Source organism: Watersipora subatra, chromosome 10 (assembly GCF_963576615.1).
Source record: "Watersipora subatra chromosome 10, tzWatSuba1.1, whole genome shotgun sequence".
Taxonomy (NCBI): Eukaryota; Metazoa; Bryozoa; class Gymnolaemata; order Cheilostomatida; family Watersiporidae; genus Watersipora; species Watersipora subatra.
The window spans coordinates 28,711,354-28,730,508 of record NC_088717.1 but is presented as its reverse complement, the minus strand read 5'-3'; the positions used below and the strand labels follow the sequence as shown (position 1 = coordinate 28,730,508).

At 37.3% G+C, this 19,155-nt stretch overlaps 2 protein-coding genes across 2 annotated transcripts in view; one reads left to right on the top strand and one right to left on the bottom strand.

Moving 5' to 3' along the window:
* The first annotated feature begins 1,098 nt into the window (after nucleotides 1–1,098).
* Nucleotides 1,099–19,155, top strand: part of LOC137405998 (uncharacterized) — a 41,124-nt gene continuing 23,067 nt past the window's right edge. Inside the window, exons 1-5 of the mRNA XM_068092498.1 lie at nucleotides 1,099–1,104; nucleotides 10,328–10,510; nucleotides 10,632–10,799; nucleotides 12,989–13,151; nucleotides 17,789–17,832. Coding sequence (XP_067948599.1) covers nucleotides 10,339–10,510; nucleotides 10,632–10,799; nucleotides 12,989–13,151; nucleotides 17,789–17,832 — 547 coding nt within the window. The 5' untranslated portion in view covers nucleotides 1,099–1,104; nucleotides 10,328–10,338. The remainder of the gene's footprint in view (nucleotides 1,105–10,327; nucleotides 10,511–10,631; nucleotides 10,800–12,988; nucleotides 13,152–17,788; nucleotides 17,833–19,155) is intronic.
* On the bottom strand, nucleotides 1,765–3,447 carry LOC137406109 (piggyBac transposable element-derived protein 4-like). The gene has a single exon (XM_068092640.1). It carries the CDS (start codon nucleotides 3,445–3,447, stop codon nucleotides 1,765–1,767), a length of 1,683 nt encoding a protein of 560 aa, XP_067948741.1.

Here is a 19,155-nt window from a genome sequence, read left to right as displayed (position 1 = left end):
GTTGTGTACGTGTGTTAAACTTATATCGTTCATGGATTGTATTCCTTTCACCTATACAATATTGTTCCAATATCTCTAAAACCAAGTCACAAGTCTTATCCACATCCCCTGTACCTGCATACCTAGCTGAGTTATCAATTATCTTGCTAGCTTCAGTACCAGCTGTATATAACAATAACTCCCGTTGGTATTCCAGTTCCTCCCCTCCCAACCTGGACAAGACATAATAAGAGCGCCACTTAGCTTTAAAAGTCCTGAAATTGGCCTCTTTGTTACTGTCTAATATTAATTCAGCTGGAGGGTCAATCCTTGGCATAGACCTTGGAATAACAACATTCGGAGCGGCTTCAGCCTCCTCATCACCCATATTTACTACTATTTCGCTGCCACCATGTGTTGTTGGGCTGATGAATTATGATTAAGATGAGGCAGATGCTTTTTGTATAACTGGTTTTAATGGCTACCGGAAACGAACCCCAGATAACCTCGAACTAATGATTAATTATATAAACTCAATTAAAGTATCTTTGAGATTATACCACACTTATCAGGTTCTTAACTCTCTTAGTGTACGGGGCCAAAAGGACTGATAGAATACATTAGTTCTTATATATGGAGTATATGTGTTTGATTTTTTTGGCGGGTATTGTATCCTATGTTTTCGCATTTTAATGGTGGTTCTATGCCCTCGGCAGCACATCTTACAAACAGTTTATGCCTACCCTCTCTTCTTCTCTCCTGTAAGGACTCAACACTTGTATCTTCTCGTAATTTTGTAAAACTTATCTGGCCCTTAATGTTAAAAATAAATCGTAGTGCTTTATTTTGCAACTTTTCAAGCTGTTTGACATGTTTATTTTGATAGGGATCTCATATTTGTGAGGCATATTCTAGTGTTGGCCTTACTAAAGAAAAATAGGCAATCTTTTTTGTAGGGGTATCTGCAGATTTTAGCACCCTTCTGATCATTGCCAACTTCTGTGTAGACTTAGTTGTTATTTTGTCTATGTGTTCATTCCATTTTAGATCTGCTTGTAGTTGTAATCCGAGATAAGGAAAAGAAGACACTTTATTTAGATTTTGTCCACAGCAAGTATATCCAGGGTGACTATTAATGTTTTTACCAATTTTTAAGAATGTGCACTTGTCAACATTAACCCTTTCGGGGTTTGATTTTTTTCTAAAACAGTACCCAAAATGCTAATTTATTTGCGAAAATATGCAATTTTCAATACCTATTTGCACTACTTTGGCTGCAGGTATTTCCATAATTTTTTTTAATTTTATTGTCTATAAACATAGAAGATAAACATCATGCTGTGTTGGAGCTGCTAAGTATGCCTTGGTAGAGTATCTGAGTGCTGCAATAGAAGCAGAATACCGCATTTTGGAAAAAAACGATTGTTGCAAAATTATAATCGTTTTTGTCTTGTATATACTTGTGCTATTTTTGATGACTTTGGCTGCAAGTATTTCAATGATATTTGTTAGTTTTACTAGCTATAAACATATAAAACAACCATCCAGCTGTGTTGAAGTAGCTGAATATACTTTGGTAGGTTATCTGAATGCTATCATTGTGTCAAATAATCACTAATTTGTAACTCACAACAAATGAATTCTGCGGAATTATCATTTTTTTATCAAGTTTATTCAAATTTCAAACAATACTGTTACAAACTGTTATAATACAAATAATACAACATTGTTATAAATTGTTACAATACAAAACAAATACAAACATGTATATCATCGAACATCAAGCTACGGTTTGTAGTTGACGCGAGTGTGGTAACGCTCATCACACTCTCCGATGCACAAACCAACGTCGCAAGTTGGGCAGTATGTTCGTATTCTCGTTCCAGAGTATCCTTCTCCATCTCCACAAACCACACACTTCTTTCTCTTTTTATCAGGAATAAAGCGAATGAAGTGCCTACCAATCAGCCTAGTATCATTGGCACCGGTACTTGGACGTCCACGTTTGCGTCCACCTGAACGATAACCACCAATTAGCTCCTCAACTAGCCGAATCATGAAGCTGTAGCGTGTGACCACTTTTTTACTATTCTTCTGGAAGCAAATATAGCTGTTCACTGCTGCTCTGTCAATTAGATGGAAGACAATCTTTTTCCACATCTTGACCGTACGTCTTTCATCAGCATACTCACACGTCAATTGATCTGAGAGATCGACACCGCCCATTGTGGAGTTATACAAGCCTACCACAGATGGCCATTGGAACTCGTTGCCAATACGTCTCTTTGCAGTCTCAGTTTTAGCAGTAGCTAGAGTTGAAAGAAACTTTACACACTTTCTGTCGTGAAAGTTTACAGCTAGGATTGCACCCTTACGAAGACTGACATGTTCCCCTTTTCGTAGCATTTTGTTGTCTTTCACTGCCGGTGGTAAACCACGTCGGTTTGCACGTACAGTCCCTGTACAGTAAGTACCTTTTTGGTGTAGGTCAGAACACATATCAATGCTTGTATAATAATTGTCTACACCTAAATGATGTCCTTTGTTGAAATGACCATCCATCAGCTTCATGCACACATCATATGGTTGTCCTTTCTGACTCTGCGGTGGTTGGTACTTCTTCAGCAAATGCAACATGCTTCGGTGGACGTAACCCGTGGATGACTCAGCAAGTATGTACATTTTAGGGGCCCACTGATGGTGTTTTTTTATTTTGATGTAATTCACCATCATATGCCTTCCTTTGAACCCAACAAGCGATTCATCTATGCTCACATCTCTAGCCAAATTATAATTAGAGGCAAAGTTATTATTGAACATCTCCAACACTGGCCGAAATTTGTGCAAAGGATCATGATTTGGATCATCACGAGGTAAGATCAGTGCATTATCAGACACATGAAAAAACCGAAGCAGCAGTTTGAAACGATTTACAGTCATGACATTTCGAAAGTATGGAGTATCTTGTGAGCTGTTTGTCTCATCCCAGTATGCAACAATAGTTGGCTTCTGATTCAATCCCATATTCAGTAGTAACCCTAAGAAAGCCTTCATCTCTACTTCATCTGTGTCTGTCCAAGCTTTAGCTCTTGAATATGGCGGTAGATTTGGATTCTGTGTGAGATATGTTTGAGCATAATGGTTAGTTTGCTCTACTAGCAAATGCCAAAAATCCATGGTACAAAATTTACTGAAGTAATCAAGAGGAGCTGCATCGCTGTCAGGTGGATTCACAGGACCAGGTGCAGGCAGGGGAGCTGCTGTAACCACTGGCAATGGCAAACTTGAATCAATGTCTCTTTGATTTTCTGCTAAAACTGTCCATGTATCACTAGTAGCAGTCCTAGGACGCACAGTTTCATCACCAGAATCATCTGATTCATCTGTTGTTTCGTAGTAGTCAATATCACTGCTTGAATCTTCTGTATAATCTTCAGCAGCAATAAAACGTCTTCTATTTGTTGCCATAATAATTTTGGTAATAGTAAAAATAATTTCAACGTAAAGACAAATGTGGTTCCAATGCAACTAGTCGTAAAAACATCGAGGTAAGTGAAGGAAGTCCTACCTCAATAAAAAACGTCAACTACGCAAACAATCTCTCGTTATTGTTTACAATAATAATAATAACACGAACTTTTGAAGATGATTCACAATAAATTACAGCGAGTATAAATCAAAGCTTTCTGTAGATTACTATAACAACAACGATCTCCATCATAAACGGCTTATATATATTTTATGAATCAATATAAACAAACGCGGTAGACGTTCTACAGGAATTGACACATGTGTCGCCCTGACAACGCACGAACGATACGCACGGGGAATTATGTGTCGTTCAAACCGTAAAGGGGTTAAATTCCATTTGCCACTTAGAAGCCCAAGCCTCTAATGCAGAAAGGTCTCGTTTTAAAAGCGTAAATTTGTCACTCGTGTTATACAGTATTGCATCATCGGCAAAAAGACGACACTGTGATGGAAGAAAAGATGGTAAATCATTGATATATATCAATGATTATTAGAGATGAGATTATTACAGAGTAGCTGAGCTACAAAATGAGAGTTTTAAAGCATGCACACGTTAATTAAAGTTTATATAATAAATATTTTCAAACTTTTTATCTTAGTATAGTGTAATGCAGTTTTTAACAGTATTTTCCGTAAGGGTGGTGGTGGCTACGATTGATCCTCGGCGTACGTCGTGTCTAGCTCACTCGTCAAATCCAAAGCGCTCTCGTCTGGCTTCTCTTAGCTCTAGTCTGAAAGTCTCAGCGTACCTCGTTTCTTTTTTATTCATAGGCAGCGAAATTACTCTACACTATATCTTCTTCTTAAGTTTTCTTAGGGATTATTATTCGTCAGTATTGATGCAACCATACTATCACAACAGGAGATGATTCAATGTGCATAACACAATAACGTCATGATCTGTAAAAACTTCATGAAAACTGGCAGTAGGCTGAGAATAGGCGGAAAAAACCATGAAGGCCCAATAACCAGGTGCGAATAATACAGCGTGTAAATAATGAAGCGTGCGGATAATACAAAGTGCGAAAAATAAAAGATGGGAATAACATAAAGTGCAATAATAAGAGGTGCGATAACAAAAAAGCATATTCTAGCGTTTTGCTTATTGGCATGTTTGATCAATATGCATATAACATGCTAAAGCTTTCGTTCATCCGCTTCAGCACCTCTGGCTTTACATTCTTGTAAAACAGACAATTATACACGTTCAGATACTGATTATAAAGTTGGATAGGATAACTGTTCTTAAATTAGTTTGAGATTTAGCTTTTCCAGTGGCTATATCTTCTGGCCTGATCTAGAAAACAAGATATGTTTTGCTGGTATAGAGCCATATTTAATAGAGGCAGGTTTAGATGAGTTATCGTGTAATGCAACGGCACAACTTGACTGACATCTTGACTCAACTTAACTTGCAGCATCTCCTGACTGTCGTGAGACCATCGTATCATTTGGTTGAGATGATGCAAAAGCACCGTCTGAAATATGTGATACAGTAGCAGTAGTTGGCTGGTCAGTGGATAGCTCGCCACTGCTAGATGTCCTGGTAGCTTGATCATCCGCTTCATATGGTTTGATAGCAGCATTTGGCTGGTCAGAAATAGCTCGCCTCTGCTAGGTATAGCGGCAGTTAGATACTCAAGAATACTGGAAACAGTAGCTGATCATTGATAAGCAATTTCTGAGTCTGCGATGAAGCAAACTCCCCAACTGGCTTAACATTATCCCTTGATTACGCCTCGGTATCTTCCCATCTTTCTTAAAGGTTGACTTTCAACAAAATTTACATTACGGTTATTTAGTATCAAAAGGTTCACCATGTCTTACTTGCCTGTGTTGTAAGTTCAAAATATGTGGAAATGTGATTACAAGCTCGTAAAAACTAAAGTTGAACAGTTAAAAAAATGGCCGTAGGTTGGAATCCCTTTGTTTCGATGAAGTACTCAACTTGACATGGTTATTGCTTTGACAAGTGGTGTTATCACGTGAAATGAAAGGCCACTAAAAGGCTCAGTATAAAACATCTCGTAGCACTAGTTTATGACAAACACTTCGGGTTCTACCAGAAGGCCCTTATTAAATATAGATGCTCACTACTTAACAGTTTCGATTCAGCTTGGTCCAATCATCTAGTCATAATCTGATCACGTGAAACATACTTCCTGCCAAATGGCGTGAACAATTTCTGCAGCATTTTTTGACCATCATAGGCAACCAACAGGCTCTTCGTGTTTATCAGAGGATGAGATGCACCCTCTCGAGCTAAGGTTGAACAATTAAACTAATTTTTAGGCTAGGTTTTGAGATATCAGGGCTCAAAGTGACAGCCCTTACAATGATAATGAAATACTCGCATAAGGACAATAGACATGGTTTTATTGCATGCATGAAGTTTATTTGTGAAAAGATTTGGACGATCGAGGCTGCATAAAAGTGTAAACAGAATTACGCTGTGTTGAGCTACCTCACATTTGAGCCGTTTTCGAGAGGGATTTCAACCTACAGCGTTTTAGTGATGGCTGCGATTAACTGTTCGCTTTTGAGCTTTTAAGAGCTTGTATTCACATTTCCACATACTTTGAACCTGCAACACAGCAGGTTAAGACATGGGAAACCTTTTGCTAACAAATATCTGTAATGTAAATTTTGTTGCAAGTCAACTTTTAAGCAGCACCTCACAACCATTAGTGCCCACCACAATAGCCATTTGTGGCTTTTTTTCTAACCATATACAATTTTGACTGTCTGTAAAAGTCTTAATGGACTCCTATCTCAGACTGCATGTCTATGGTCATAATTTCACCTTCATCCGTCTTTCAGAAACCCATCTCCGGTGCAACGTGTTTCATCCTCTGAATGAAGATTACTCATTCCCATAGAGTTCAATTCTGTAATGAACAGAAGTGAAGCTGGCGAATACCCACTTTTCAAGGGAGTGTCTTTGTAACTCCACATTGCTGCCTGCAAATTGACATTTTTTCCGTCAAATTTGTCACTGTCTGGACTGACCTCTAAGCTTCTCCTTTACTCTGACTCTTTAAAGGAACTCAAAAAATGTTGAGTTATGTTTTGCAAGAATTTTTGGAACAGTTCCTGTTTAAAATATGATGCATTATCACTTACTAGTGAGTGGAGAACTCCAAGCATGCAATTTACATCTATGATTTGCTGAACTATAGTAGTCATCTCAAATTTGCTCATTTTGCTATTATATGTACCTACTGTTGAAGTCTACTATAACCAGAAGAAACATCATCATACTCACATGGTTACATCGACTGCCAGCTCGATGTATGTGAGTTTGTCGATGCTCCATCCACCATGCGCTACCTGGTATAGGTGGATGGGACATCAACCAACTCTTTAAAGAGCTCCACAAAAAGGTTCTCTTGGAATTTTTCTGAACTTTTCGCATTTTGTACATTGCGGATCTAGTTTTCTTCTCTCACTACACATTCGGGGCTACCACATTAGAGAGGGTGCACTGCGGATGGACTCGTTCTCTCCCTGGAGACCTTTATGAACCTCTTTAAGATTTGATCTCGTTCTGATTGAGGTATGAAGATTATGTCGCAATAGTAGATAGCTCCATCTGTTAAACTCCATCCACCGTTGTTAGATGGTGTTCAACGGAATAGAATTTCTAGACAGAACTGCATTTTGTTAAACGTGGTCCACCCACCTTCTATGTAATTCAACAGCAGCCGGCACTCCTCATCAGCTAAAGTTGCGGCTGGCAGTCGAGCCAACCTCTATTTAGACACCAGGAGTGACTTGATAATTTCCTGTATGAGGAGATCATTAGCTTTCACTTGCACCGGTGTTGGTAGTGGAGCTATAGGTAACATATCAATCAGCACAAGTTTTTCGCCAGATGTGTATCTCATATTATGGTCATAGCTCATCATTTTCAGTCGGAAGCGCTGTACACGAAACAGAAATTATGCTAACCATAAGAACTGAGATGAGTGGCTTGCGAACTGTTTCTACGCTGCATTCTCTACCAGCCAGATAATAATGAAACATCAAAAGCCCACAACATCGCAATAGCCTCTTTCTCTATTTGTTCATAGTATGACTCTGCCCCACTGAAAGCTCTAGATGTGTAAGCTACTGGTCGCCAAAACACCTCATGCCTCTGCATTGTGACTGCTCGCAACCCATATGACGATGCATCAGTACTCATGAGCATCTCTCTTTCCAGGTCATAAGGCATTAGAGTTGGCACATTGGGCAGCTTTCGTTTCAACTTTTCAAACTCCCTATCATTCACCGCTCTAGAGCCAGGCCGAATCCTATTGAATTAGCATTCTGAGAGCAGCAGAGTCTGAAGCCAAGGAAGCCGAAAACTCTCCTAGATAGTTAATCATTTTGAGAAAAAGGTCTGAGCTCTCTTTTACTCTTGTGTATATCAACATTTCTGATAGCTTTTGTTTTCTTAGGGCCCACATGTATGCCATCTTCATTAAAAATATGCCCTAAGAACCTCAGACTGATCAAATTTACATTTACCAGGATTGAGTGTTATTCTAGCTTGAATTATCCTCTGCGGCATTGCCTCAAACCATTGATCACGCGTTTCCTTTGGTAATATACCAAAATGTCGTCCATGCGGCAAGTTACTCTCTCGAGGCCATCTACATGTAACTCTTTCTGCATTTTGTGTTGATATGTTTCAGGAGCACTCGAGATGCCGAGCCTTCTCCAACAGTAACGACCAAATTGTTACTCTTTTGTTATGACCATATTGAGTAGTAAAATCAATGTATACCTTGATACTGTTATTATTTTTTGGTACAATGATAATGGAGCACACTATTCAGTTAAAAATTCAATTTATCAATCGCATCCATCACTTCCATTTTGCCAGCTCCTTTTGTAGTTTTCTTGCTTCTTCTTGCCACTCTATGTGAAACTGCTTGCGCAAATGGCATTTGATCTTCTTTCAGAGTAATCGTAACTAATGTTTTCATCATGCCCAGGTCTGTGAAAAGCTTTTGGAATCGTTCCTTTTGACTGCCGCCCGAACAGGCATCTATGGAGTCTGTGAATTCAATAAGCCTCAATTTTCGGATAGCTGGCTTGCCATGGAATGGTGTAATAAGATTGTAAACTATGCATATTACCTGTTTTGCTCTTGTCTCCTTACATCGTAATTCAAAAACAGTTTCTCCTGCCACCTGAAGGATTTGATTACCCACAGCTCTATGACGTTTTTCAGATAATCTCACTGTTAGCTTCAAATTTTCAGCCATTTTTCTTGGAATTCCAGTCTTCGCGGCTCCGGTGTCTATCTTGAATCACATAGGTTGACCACCTATTTTAAAAGCCAAAAACCAAGCCTCTTCGGTTTCTATGGTACTGTCCAAGTTTGTCATAGATCATCAGCCAGAAAAAGGATATCTGCGTCTTTTCCTGATGTTCTGGGTACTGTTAGTTCTCCAACAACCGATTTGTGATTCTTACAGGTCTTTGACTGAGCACTTTTCCTCACACACTTTATATACTGAAAATGTGGTTGGGCAGCATTTTCCACAATGAAAAGTTTTATTACAGAGATAGCATGGCTTCCCTCTCACGATCTTACTGATATCTGGATGATTTGGCTGATCTGTCTTGCTGTTCACCACATCGAATTTCTCATCTGTATCGTCAGTGAATCAACTACTTTGTTGACGGTTTGCAATTCATTGCTTCGCTTTCTGATTGCATCTATTCAAATCTACATCATTAACATCCAAAAGGTGTTCCCTTAGCTTGCTATCCTTGACCTCCACTACAATTCTGTCTCTAATTATGTTACTCTTCAGTGAACATAGTCACCCTGATCCACTTGTTTCTGTAATTCTACTAAGAATTGATAAATTGATTTTTCTCATCATTTTCATCATACTGAATTTAGCCTGCTCATAACATTCTTGACAGGTTCAAAATAGTTATCGAACAATTTAATAGTGTTCTCTAGCATTTTCTTATTTGTTCCATCCCATCATTAAATTAACACAGCGAGTAAATAAGCACGCTGTCATTTTTCATCTGTACTAGCATGTTCGATATCTGCTCCTCTTCACTCATAGCTGAATACTTTTTAGCTATCTTATCTACACCGAACTGCATTTTAAACGTCTTTCATGTTGCAGCCAGGTTACCACTTGAAACGTCTGTCCTTTTGCGGCTTATCATCTTTGGTAATCTCAGCCATGTTTTAACACAATTGCAGTTGGAGATATTACACCGATAGAGTTCTAAGAAACAATTCAGCCAACCTTTTATAAATATACACAATCAGATTTCCCACCGATGCTGCCGTAACGTCTTTTAGCTTAATCCGTTGTCAGGCAGTCTTTCTTCTGACACCATGTAGCGTAACGTATCTCAAGGGTATTTACCGTAAGGGTGGTGTTGGCTACGATCTCTCCTCAGCGTTCATCGTGTCTAGCTCATTCATCAAATCTAAAGCACTTTTGTCTCACTCTCCTTAGCTTTAGCCTGAAAGCTTCAGCATACATAGTTCTTTTTCAACCTCATACATAGAGATCGGAGTTACTGTACTTTACACTTATAGCGTCATAATTTTTGTACTAGCAATTAATTGGACGTAAATCATTTTTGGGGAAAATCGAAATATACAAAACTGGCTTAAATAATAAAAGGGCGCTAAATGCAAAGGAACCTAAAATATGTCCGAAATCTTTTTCCAAATGTTCAAAAACATGATTGGCACACATTTAGGCTTACGTATTTTAGAGCGACTATAGCACTATGCTATGGGCAATGACCCTTCCACAACTTGTAACAGATGGTCACTTTGTTGTAGTTTGCCGGAGGATGTCGAAGAGAGTGTTGCTACATAGATTTAGAAGCTGGTTAGGTGTTACCTTGGAGCTATCAATCACACACCACCATCGATCTTTGGCCACGCTTCATAGAGCGTTGCTACACAGAGTACAGTGCTTACAAACATATGTTGTTTCTTGCAATTCTGTACGCTGTCTAATTGGTGAGTTTAGTACAAAGGCACAAATTGATCAGGATTTAGATTTTTCATTGCCTTTTATGTATTCAAAGCATGTCTTTTTACGAATTAATCAATTACATCTCTTGTCAATTTGTACCTTTAGATACTAGTTATTTTGAAAAAATTAAAGAACCCCCACGCCATTGGACAGAAATTTCTTCCGCTCAGCTTATTTCTGGTATAGGGACCAAGGATCTTCAGCTGTTTGATACTCGAACAGAAAAAGAAGTAAATGAAACCGGACTAATACCAGGAGCAACAAACATTCCATGTATGCACATGTATTCTCCTATTCACTACATGCATATTTTTATACACACGCTCTTTACCAATTCTGAGCTGTTAGTATTGAGTTGTATAAAACATTTATTGGTGTTTGCAAACATTGTTAATTGACAATGTGCTTGCAACCTGCGTATTAGTTGCCTAGGGAAAATTGAGGTTTGTTGAATCATGGGCCCAGTTCAGGTTCAGAACTTTTATTGTAATCAGTAGTGTTCCTATATTATACTCAGTAGCGTTCTTATATTATACTCAGCAGTGTTGTTATATTATACTCAGTAGTGTTCCTATATTATACTCAGTAGTGTTCCTATATTAAACTCAGTAGCGTTCTTATATTATACTCAGCAGTGTTGTTATATTATACTCAGTAGTGTACCTATATTATACTCATTAGTGTTCTTATATTATACTCAGTAGTGTTCTTATATTATACTCAGTAGTGTTCTTATATTATACTCAGTAGTGTTTCTATATTATACTCAGTAGTGTTTCTATATTATACTCAGTAGTGTTCTTATATTATACTCAGTAGTGTTCCTATATTATACTCAGTAGTGTTCCTATATTATACTCTGTAGTGTTCTTATATTATACTCAGTAGTGTTCTTATATTATACTCAGTAGTGTTTTTTTATTATACTCAGTAGTGTTCTTATATTATATTCAGTAGTGTTCTTATATTATACCAAGTAATGTAGTTATATTATACTCAGTAGTATTCATATATTATACTCAGTAGCGTTCTTATATTATACTCAGCAGTGTTGTTATATTATACTCAGTAGTGTTCCTATATTATACTCAGTAGTGTTCCTATATTAAACTCAGTAGCGTTCTTATATTATACTCAGCAGTGTTGTTATATTATACTCAGTAGTGTACCTATATTATACTCATTAGTGTTCTTATATTATACTCAGTAGTGTTCTTATATTATACTCAGTAGTGTTCTTATATTATACTCAGTAGTGTTTCTATATTATACTCAGTAGTGTTTCTATATTATACTCAGTAGTGTTCTTATATTATACTCAGTAGTGTTCCTATATTATACTCAGTAGTGTTCCTATATTATACTCTGTAGTGTTCTTATATTATACTCAGTAGTGTTCTTATATTATACTCAGTAGTGTTCTTATATTATACTCAGCAGTGTTCTTATATTATACTCAGTAGTGTTCCTATATTATACTCTGTAGTGTTCCTATATTATACTCAGTAGTGTTCCTATATTATACTCTGTAGTGTTCTTATATTATACTCAGTAGTGTTCTTATATTATACTCAGTAGTGTTCTTATATTATACTCAGTAGTGTTCCTATATTATACTCAGTAGTGTTCCTATATTATACTCTGTAGTGTTCTTATATTATACTCAGTAGTGTTTCTATATTATACTCTGTAGTGTTCCTATATTATACTCAGTAGTGTTCTTATATTATACTCAGTAGTGTTCCTATATTATACTCAGTAGTGTTCCTATATTATACTCAGTAGTGTTCTTATATTATACTCTGTAGTGTTCTTATATTATACTCAGTAGTGTTCTTATATTATACTCAGTAGTGTTCTTATATTATACTCAGTAGTGTTCTTATATTATACTCAGTAGTGTTCTTATATTATACTCAGTAGTGTTCTTATATTATACTCAATAGTGTTTTTATATTATACTCAGTAGTGTTCTTATATTATATTCAGTAGTGTTCTTATACTATACCAAGTAATGTTGTTATATTATATTCAGTAGTGTTCTTATATTATACTCAGTGGTGTTCCTGTATTATACTCAGTCGTGTTCCTATATTATATTCAGTAGTGTTGTTATATTATACTCAGTCGTGTTGTTATATTATATTCAGTAGTGTTTTTTTATTATACTCAGTAGTGTTCTTATATTATATTCAGTAGTGTTCTTATATTATACCAAGTAATGTAGTTATATTATACTCAGTAGTATTCATATATTATACTCAGTAGTGTTCTTATATTATACCAAGTAATGCTGTTATATTATATTCAGTAGTATTCATATATTATACTTGGAAGTGTTTTTATTAAACTCTCTATGGTCATGTAGGTTAAGTGGGTTAATTTTTACTGGCTGTGATTTCCACAGGCAGTTGCGTTTAGGTATCTTAATTGCTATTTTCTTTTGTGAATGGATGTTGTAGTGTCTAAGTTGGCCCATGCTTTGGAGTTGCCTGCTGATAATTTCCAATCAGAGTATGGCCTCCGAAAACCAGTAGGAATGGACCGAAATTTGATTGTGTACGGTTGTGATCATAGAAACATGGCTGAAGCTGTCAGTATCTTGCACACTGCTGGTTTATTTTTGTGAGTATTACTAGGTAATACCAGAAATGCATTATTTGCGGTTTTGGACTACATCTCATTTACCATAAAACCTCTAATTGAACGCCATCACGCTCTATTTTTCAACCCTTCTTTCATAGTGGTGGTCAATCGGAGGTGACATTCAATTAAAGGCTGAGGGTGTATTTTTCAAATGGCTCGTGAGAATTTTCGTATGATAAATTTAGCCCTATTACGAGCAAAGCGAATGGCGCCTATATCTTGTTGTCTTTTTTCGCTGGAGTGATATTAAACCTTTTGGATGCAATTAATCTGCTAAGTTACCTCTAACTTGTCAAAGATCCCTTAATAAATGTGCATCGAGAAACCGAGAAATTGCTTGCAATTGACTTGCGATGATACTATAGCCTGTGTCTTGTTTTGCAATTTGTTGGCATTTTCAATTTTTATTTCATTCTAAATTTGAAGACATTTTTTATTTATATCTACAGTGGAACCTCGTTCTTCAACAAAATCCGTTTCAGAAGGTTGTTTGAAAACCGAGCTGTTCGAAATCCAAAACAAGTTTTCTCATTAGAATTAATGTACATGTATGTAAATTTTAATTTGTTCCAAGTCGATTTAACAACTTTGGTAAAGTATTTTTCAACATTTTACACTATAAACTGTACTGTATAATGCACTCTATAAATAAAAACGGGTAGATATAGATCGTGTTTAATTTTATAAAAATATTATTTTTCTATGATGATGAAAAAAACCAAGAAGTACACATTTTGTATGCTTTGCTCTTAAAACATCGAAAACATTAAAAGTTGCGATACAAAACCAAAAATCGCAGAAATTGGTAAATGCAAAAAATCAGTTACATCAAAACTCGAGTGAAAAAGAAAATAGAAACAGAAATGGCGCGTTTTCTTCACATTTTTGAAGAATTTTCCTCCAAAACAATTTAGGGACTCGACTGGAAGTTAACTCGACTGGAGGAGTTGTGACCCTACAAAATATTTTAGATAGAGGCGACGTCCTCCCAGATTTCTCCTTCTTTTTGTAAAGATTTATGACGCAAAACTTCTCCCTTTGTTGGATTACCTTCCGAAAGTGACTCATAACAGTGTCGTTAAACGTATAAACATGCAGTTTCTAGAGCTGTTCCGAATGTTAATTCCAATGCGTATGCTCAGGTTTGGTCGAGAAAAAAAATTTATGGTCAAAATCCGATACGAGCAAATCTCAATTTTCTGGTCGGAAACCGATTTGGTCGAAAACCGAAGCGTTCGAGAACCAAGGCTCCACTGCATATTTAGCAATGTTGCATCAAAGGTCATTGCACTCATTAATATGTTGGTAAAGTTTGCAGCCAAAACTAGCTTTTTATGTGCAATAGAAGTGGACTTATGAGCATCGATCCATTGTAAGCTGCATTAAGATAGCCTCAAGAACATTAAATAACATGCTATAAATCTGCATATTTATAAGTTATATAGTAATAATCTATCAAATGATACAAATTCATGAACTAGTACTAGTAAACTATATTCATGAACTAGTGCCATAAACGAACCATACTTATATTACAGGCGAAAACAAAAATTAACGTTTTTAAAACAAAAATATTTGCATCGTTAGCGCGGATAGTTGCATTATGATTGTTGCTTTCGATGGAACTTCTTCTAGTTGTCCAATACCTTCCACAATATTTTCTGACCTCAGTTATTCTTCTGCAACGCTGAACTATTCGATATTAGCGTCCAATCAATTTCTTGGCGGAGCAAAGTTTTTACACGCTGCAATTAGCACAAATACAATGCGTAAAGATTTGCTCGCTAAATGTTACCTTTGGCCCAAAACTTGCAAACCGTTTTTATATGCATGTTCTTCGAAGTATTAAGACCGCATTAAACAGGTTACTACTATTAGCCTGAGACAGTTAGTAATTATTTTTACGGCGTTGCTTTGAAAGTTCATCTACCATCATAAATTTGAACCATTTTCTATATATGTAGGCAACTTGGGAGTAGGAAAACCGCGTTAAACAAGGAACTACTATTAGCCTGAGACCGTTATTGATTATTTCTATGGTGTTGCTTTCAAATTTTTAACGAAAAAAAGCTTTGGAGTTGGACAACAATGGAATTGATTGTTATTAATGTAAACGATTCATTATTACTATGATTTTGTGGACACTTTTCTTCTGATCACTTGATATTATGGGTTCATAAAGATCAAAGATAGTCAAAGTGGCGTTCAAATAGAGGGTGACGCTCTATTTTTAAACTCTTCTCTCGTAGTGGCGGTCAAATAGAGGTGGCATTCAAGTAGAGATGGCGTTCAGTTAGAGGTCTTACGGTACATTGCCTTTTATTATAGTTAGGCATCTGTAGACTCATTGCATGATCTACAATCAATATATCGTAAATTAGGGAAGGTATTTCACATTCGAGAGGTATTGCGCAGGAGGAGAGGTATTGTACATGAGGAGAGGTATCATACATCAGAAGAGATATCATACATCAGAAGAGATATCGTACATCAGAAGGGGTATGGTACATCAAAAGAGGTATCGTCCATCAGAAGAGGTGTTGTACATCAGAAGAGGTATCGTACACCAGAAGAGGTATTGTACATCAGAAGAGATATCGTGCATCAAGAGAGGTATCGTACATCAGAAAAGGTATCGTACATCAGGAGAGGTATCGTACATCAGGAGAGGTATCATACATCAGAAGAGGTGTCGCACATCAGAAGAGGTATCGTACATCAGAAGAGGTATCGTACATCAGAAGAGGTATCGTACATCAGAAGGGGTATCGTACATCAGAAGGGGTATCGTACATCAGAAGAGGTATCGCACATCAGAAGAGGTATCGTACATCAGGAGAGGTATCGTACATCAGAAAAGGTATCGTACATCAGGAGAGGTATCGTACATCAGAAGAGGTATCATACAGCAGAAGAGGTATCGTACATCAGGAGAGGTATCGTACATCAGGAGAGGTATCGTACATCAGAAAAGGTATCGTACATCAGAAGAGGTATCGTACATCAGGAGAGGTATCGTACATCAGAAGAGGTATCATACAGCAGGAGAGGTATCGTACATCAGAAGACATATCGTACATCAGGAGAGGTATCGTACATCAAGAGAGGTATCGTACATCAGAAAAGGTATCGTACATCAGGAGAGGTATCGTACATCAGGAGAGGTATCGTACATCAGAAGAGGTATCATACAGCAGGAGAGGTATCGTACATCAGAAGACGTATCGTACATCAGGAGAGGTATCGTACATCAAGAGAGGTATCGTACATCAGAAAAGGTATCGTACATCAGGAGAGGTATCGTACATCAGGAGAGGTATCATACATCAGAAGAGGTATCGCACATCAGAAGAGGTATCGTACATCAGAAGAGGTATCGTACATCAGAAGAGGTATCGTACATCAGAAGGGGTATCGTACATCAGAAGGGGTATCGTACATCAGGAGAGGTATCGTACATCAGGAGAGGTATCGTACATCAGAAAAGGTATCGTACATCAGGAGAGGTATCGTATATCAGGAGAGGTATCGTACATCAGAAGATGTATCGTACATCAGGAGAGGTATCGTACATCTGGAGAGGTATCATACATCAGAAGAGGTATCGTACATCAAGAGAGGTATCGTACACCAGGAGAGGTATTGTACAGCAGAAGAGGTATCGTACATCAGAAGAGGTATCCTACATCAGAAGAGGTATCATACAGCAGAAGAGGTATCGTACATCAAAAGAGGTATCGTACATCAGAAGAGGTATCGTACATCAGAAGGGGTATCGTACATCAGAAGGGGTATCGTACATCAGAAGAGGTATCGCACATCAGAAGAGGTATCGTACATCAGAAGAGGTATCGTACATCAGAAGAGGTATCGTACATCAGAAGAGGTATCGTACGTCAGAAGGGGTATCATACATCAGAAGAGGTATCGCACATCAGAAGAGGTATCGTACATCAGAAGAGGTATCGTACAGCAGGAGAGGTATCGTACATCAGGAGAGGTATCGTACATCAGAAAAGGTATCGTACATCAAGAGAGGTATCGTACATCAGAAGAGGTATCGTACAGCAGAAGAGGTATCGTACATCAGAAGAGGTATCGTACATCAGAAGAGGTATTGTACATCAGAAGAGGTATCGTACATCAGAAGGGGTATCGTACATCAGAAGAGGTATCGTACATCAGAAGAGGTATCGTACATCAGAAAGGTATCGTACATCAGAAGAGGTATCCTACATCAGAAGAGGTATCGTACATCAGAAGAGGTATCGTAAAGATTCATGCTAGCAACATGCGCTGCATCAGTGACCTGTTTCGAGGTCAGTCACTCTAGACTTCTAAACCATGCCTTGGATTTGTGTAGGTAGTAAAGTACCACATATATTTTTTTGTAGTAGACATCTTGCGGGTAAGAGGCGTGAGCTTTATTTCTTACAGTCCTCTCCTTTTGTGTGCAGCATTAGTACCGTATTTAGTCTTTAACACACTAACATCATGCTTATGTTAACAAGCACCATCATTCACTTCATAAATACATAGACTTCGTTAACACAGAAGTAGTTAATATTATGAAGTTTTGTTGCTTTACAATTAAAATAGCGAGTTGTTTGTTTCAGTGGGCGGTGCTACCCCGGAGGATGGACTGAGTACCAACGAATAAGTAAGTTTTAAAGGTTATGCAGAGGTTAAAGGTTATGCAGAGGTTAAAGGTTATGCAAAGGTTAAAGGTTATGCAAAGGTTAAAGGTTATGCAAAGGTTAAAAGTAATGCAAAGATAATTTGGACGAGCGCTAAGCTTTAGACCTCAATACTTTTACTAACTCTGGTTTTTTATTAAGATCATCAAAATCTTTTTTATACTCAAACGTCAGGCTGACGCTTATTTGTTGAAATTAATGGTTTTATATTTTGCGAACCGCATTCACTAAGTGATATATTCCGACCACAACAACAAGGCTCCGCTCTTTTTGTCAGGCTGACTGTACATCACAGATTGTATATACAAAGAAGCTTACGGTACACAATGATTCTTCCACGGCTTACATATAACACCTTAACGAAAAATCACATGCTCTTTGCAATCAAATGTCCTTGTGCAGGCGACTAGTATGAAATGCGAGTTGGTTTGTTAGAACCCATCATAGTGGGTGCTGTGGTTGGAATACTGTCACATACTGACTCTTATTTCAAAAAGGGTTCTTTGCATCACTTTCATCATAAATGAAACAACTAATGTCTTACAAGTTTAAAAAAGCTCTTTGCTGACCAACCTACCTAGTTTGTCACCTGTTTGTGGAAACGCAGCAGATTTTGGGTTCATGTACTAGTGTGATGACATGTACTAGTGTGATGACATGTACTAGTGTGACGACGTGTACTAGTGTGATGACATGTACTAGTGTGATGACGTGTACTAGTGTGATGACGTGTACTAGTGTGATGACATGTACTAGTGTTATGACATATACTAGTGTGATGACATGTACTAGTGTGATGACACATACTAGTGTGATGACATGTACTAGTGTGATGACATGTACTAGTGTGATAACATCTACTAGTGTGATGACATGTACTAGTGTGATAACATCTACTAGTGTGATGACATGTACTAGTGTGATGACATGTACTAGTGTGATGACATGTACTAGTGTGATGACATGTACTAGTGTGATGAAAGTCTATTGCGGAATCTGTACCATCATTTCAAATATAATGAAAGTGACATCAAGTCCTGACTGCAGTTGAACCTCACTATTACCTCTTCACGCAAATCTTGGAAGATGAGCAATATTTGAGCAAATATTTGTATCGACAAGCAAAATACATTCCGACATACATTAATCTTCAATCTTAATCTTTAAGCTTTAATCTTCTTGAAAAATAAAAAAGCTGGTTAAACTAAATGTGTAAATGTAAAAATATGATAGCCAAGGTCGGTGTGAACTATATTGGGTGTGTGTAAGTTTGAGTAATTTACTTT